Source organism: Teleopsis dalmanni, unplaced genomic scaffold (assembly GCF_002237135.1).
Source record: "Teleopsis dalmanni isolate 2A unplaced genomic scaffold, ASM223713v2 unscaffolded_contig_3462, whole genome shotgun sequence".
Taxonomy (NCBI): Eukaryota; Metazoa; Arthropoda; class Insecta; order Diptera; family Diopsidae; genus Teleopsis; species Teleopsis dalmanni.
The window spans coordinates 21-4,951 of NW_024034844.1; the positions used below are offsets into that span (position 1 = coordinate 21).

Genomic DNA, 4,931 nt, shown 5'->3' on the forward strand with positions numbered 1-4,931 from the left:
ATATACATTTCTATTATTTACTTGTTTATAAGACAACGTTTCGCTAGTATAGAAATATACATTTCTATTATTTATTTGTTTATAAGACAAGATTTCGCAGTAGCCCCGTAGAATAGAAATATACATTTCTGTTATTTACTTGTTTATAAGACAACGTTTCGCTAGTATAGAAATATACATTTCTATTATTTATTTGTTTATAAGACAAGATTTCGCAGTAGCCCCGTAGAATAGAAATATACATTTCTATTATTTACTTGTTTACATTTCTATTATTTACTTGTTTATAAAGTAACATTTCGCTAGCAGTCCCGTAGAATAGAAATATACATTTCTATTACTTATTGATAACGAAATCAACATTTCGTTAATAGCAACAGAAATAGAGGAACCTAGATTCGAGTAATAAAACCTCTACCTACGTCGTACGTCCTACCATAGCCAACTTTTCACTGCTCTTATCAAATAACTTTATTGTAGGACTGGACCTGGAATCCGGCGAGCAACACCTCGGCCAGAAAGGTTCGTTACAATTGGCGCCCGAGCAGGGACAGTGAAAACAGATACCAGTTAACATCGTCATTTTCTTTTACCATGGGACAGTATTCTTATCTCCAGACAGTTGAACAAGTCGAGAAATGGTGTGTTAAATTTAATGGTAGTAAGAACCCGTTGGGCTTTAACGAAAACATTGAAGAACTTGCAGACGTCTATGGCATCGTCATAAATCTAGTTTCCAAGATAATGCCTATACTGCTCGAAGATAAAGCACTAATGTGGTATCGCTACAACAATAAGCATTGGCAGCTATGGACAAGTTTTAAGGCCGATTTCCTAAATTTCTTTTTGCCACCTAGATATTATGAAAAATTAGCAGATGAAATAGGATCTCGACGTCAAAGGCCACCAAAAAGCTTTAAGGGTTATTTAATTATCATTAAAGATCTGATGCGACATGCTGGCATGGATCAAAATTCGCAACTAGAACGAATATATCACAACATGGTCACTAACTGCCAAAAGTATATCAAACGTCAAGATTTCGAGACTTTAGAAGAACTAATTTTACTAACCGATGTATTCGAAGCACTTGGCACAGAACAGGTTAAAACATGTAGAAGCGATGGTCAAGAAGAAGCGCTCATCAGGCTCACAGTAGTCGAGTATTCACAAGTGATCCCGTTACAGAAACCCATTAAATGATCCCCGCAGTCTAAATATCGAGTCACATTCCAAATCAAGCACATCAATGCAAAGCACACAAGGTCAGATTTATCCAGAGCAACATCCTCAATATTCTCAATCAAAAGAAAGGATTCATGCCCAAGCACATGAAGTACAATATCAGCAAGATCTGCAACGCAAAGAAAGTCTGCAAGTTGTTAATCGGATTTACAATACGCAAGATCAAGTAAAATTACAATTGCAAGTACAAGACATAGAACCACAACGAGATCCACAGTTGCGCGTAGAACAACCGATTATACTCTCGACTAAATTAGTGGCAACCTCATCACTTCCCGTACCTCAAGGACAAACACTAGCAGAGACTTCGCTAATACTACGTTCGCAGAAACAAGATACTCCAGCGCAACAAGTACAAGAATATGATATGAGTATGGAAATCATTACCAGACAAGTTAAGGTGGTTGACGAAACACCAAGTACTAGCCAATCATCGCATCAACTATCAGAAACTCGTACAGAAAAGGTTTTGGAAAAACGCATCAGCCCACCAGAACAGCTATCACAGCCACATCCAAGAAAACTTGATTGTATGCACCAGAATGACAAAGTAAACAGCGCTCCGAATCAAATTAGAGAATGGTGTCTTGGAATTCAGAATTCTGGTAGCATAGCCATGAATGTAGTCCAAGACAAGTTCTTTAAAATCTTCAAAAATCCAAGGAAACGAACAAGGAATCATTCGACGAGGTAATCAGAGTTCGTCTACTCTATGGAAAAATCGGAGAAGTGTAACATAAAATTTATAGCTCTTAAATTTTACAACACAAAATATAATAAAACACTAACAAAATTGATATTGGAGATGGTATTAAAACCCACCTCCAAATTTAATACAAAATAAAAACATCAGACAATAATAAAAACTTGTAAACAACACACCGTTGTAGTTACAAGAACAAAACTACAGTATGCTTCGCACCTCGCGGATATAAAAGGCGAAGCAAAAGCACAGGAAAGACATTCAGCGAGGTATCGAGCTAAAGAGAAGTCGCTTCAAAACATATGTGCTGAAACATCAAGAATCGAAATTTACATCTCGATTCCCATTTTTTTTTATATAATAGAAATACACATTTCTATTACAATAACTTTTAATAACGAAATTAACATTTCGTTAGTAGTAAGAGAAATATACATTTCTGTTACTTATTTGTTCATAACGAAATCAAATTTTCGTTAATAGAATAATCGGTAAGGTGGTATTTACACATGAATATTATCACCCATACCAAATCCGCGGCTAAAGAAATCAACATTTCACTAGTAGCCCCGTAGAATAGAAATATACATTTATATTATTTACTTGTTTATAAGACAACGTTTCGCTAGTATAGAAATATACATTTCTATTATTTACTTGTTTATAAGACAACATTTCGCAGTAGCCCCGTAGAATAGAAATATACATTTCTATTATTTACTTGTTTATAAGACAACGTTTAGCTAGTTTAGAAATACACATTTCTATTATTTATTTGTTTATAAGACAACATTTCGCAGTAGCCCCGTAGAATAGAAATATACATTTCTATTATTTACTTGTTTACATTTCTATTATTTACTTGTTTATAAAGTAACATTTCGCTAGCAGTCCCGTAGAATAGAAATATACATTTCTATTACTTATTGATAACGAAATCAACATTTCGTTAATAGCAACAGAAATAGAGGAACCTAGATTCGAGTAATAAAACCTCTACCTACGTCGTACGTCCTACCATAGCCAACTTTCCACTGCTCTTATCAAATAAATTTATTGTAGGACTGGGCCTGAAATCCGGCGAGCAACACCTCAGCCAGAAAGGTTCGTTACAATTGGCGCCCGAGCAGGGACAGTGGAAACAGATACCAGTTAACATCGTCATTTTCTTTTACCATGGGACAGTATTCTTATCTCCAGACAGTTGAACAAGTCGAGAAATGGTGTGTTAAATTTAATGGTAGTAAGAACCCGTTGGGCTTTAACGAAAACATTGAAGAACTTGCAGACATCTATGGCATCGTCATAAATCTAATTTCCAAGATAATGCCTATACTGCTCGAAGATAAAGCACTAATGTGGTATCGCTACAACAATAAGCATTGGCAGCTATGGACAAGTTTTAAGGCCGATTTCCTAAATTTCTTTTTGCCACCTAGATATTATGAAAAATTAGCAGATGAAATAGGATCTCGACGTCAAAGGCCACCAAAAAGCTTTAAGGGTTATTTAATTATCATTAAAGATCTGATGCGACATGCTGGCATGGATCAAAATTCGCAACTAGAACGAATATATCACAACATGGTCACTAACTGCCAAAAGTATATCAAACGTCAAGATTTCGAGACTTTAGAAGAACTAATTTTACTAACCGATGTATTCGAAGCACTTGGCACAGAACAGGTTAAAACATGTCGAAGCGATGGTCAAGAAGAAGCGCTCATCAGGCTCACAGTAGTCGAGTATTCACAAGTGATCCCGTTACAGAAACCCATTAAATGATCCCCGCAGTCTAAATATCGAGTCACATTCCAAATCAAGCACATCAATGCAAAGCACACAAGGTCAGATTTATCCAGAGCAACATCCTCAATATTCTCAATCAAAAGAAAGGATTCATGCCCAAGCACATGAAGTACAATATCAGCAAGATCTGCAACGCAAAGAAAGTCTGCAAGTTGTTAATCGGATTTACAATACGCAAGATCAAGTAAAATTACAATTGCAAGTACAAGACATAGAACCACAACGAGATCCACAGTTGCGCGTAGAACAACCGATTATACTCTCGACTAAATTAGTGGCAACCTCATCACTTCCCGTACCTCAAGGACAAACACTAGCAGAGACTTCGCTAATACTACGTTCGCAGAAACAAGATACTCCAGCGCAACAAGGACAAGAATATGATATGAGTATGGAAACCATTACCAGACAAGTTAAGGTGGTTGACGAAACACCAAGTACTAGCCAATCATCGCATCAACTATCAGAAACTCGTACAGAAAAGGTTTTGGAAAAACGCATCAGCCCACCAGAACAGCTATCACAGCCACATCCAAGAAAACTTGATTGTATGCACCAGAATGACAAAGTAAACAGCGCTCCGAATCAAATTAGAGAATGGTGTCTTGAAATTCAGAATTCTGGTAGCATAGCCATGAATGTAGTCCAAGACAAGTTCTTTAAAATCTTCAAAAATCCAAGGAAACGAACAAGGAATCATTCGACGAGGTAATCAGAGTTCGTCAACTCTATGGAAAAATCGGGGAAGTGTAACATAAAATTTATAGCTCTTAAATTGTACAACACAAAATATAATAAAACACTAACAAAATTGATATTGGAGATGGTATTAAAACCCACCTCCAAATTTAATACAAAATAAAAACATCAGAACAATAATAAAAACTTGTAAACAACACACCGTTGTAGTTACAAGAACAAAACTACAGTATGCTTCGCACCTCGCGGATATAAAAGGCGAAGCAAAAGCACAAGAAAGACATTCAGCGAGGTATCGAGCTAAAGAGAAGTCGCTTCAAAACATATGTGCTGAAACATCAAGAATCGAAATTTACATCTCGATTCCCATTTTTTTTTATATAACAGAAATACACATTTCTATTACAATAACTTTTAATAACGAAATTAACATTTCGTTAGTAGTAAGAGAAATATACATTTCTGTTACTTATTT

General features: G+C 35.8%; 1 protein-coding gene across 1 annotated transcript; it reads left to right on the forward strand.

Annotated features, from left to right (window-relative positions):
* The first annotated feature begins 3,779 nt into the window (after positions 1-3,779).
* On the forward strand, positions 3,780-4,469 carry LOC119665088 (putative mediator of RNA polymerase II transcription subunit 26). Its single transcript, XM_038074404.1, has one exon. It carries the CDS (start codon positions 3,780-3,782, stop codon positions 4,467-4,469), a length of 690 nt encoding a protein of 229 aa, XP_037930332.1.
* Positions 4,470-4,931: the final 462 nt, after the last annotated feature.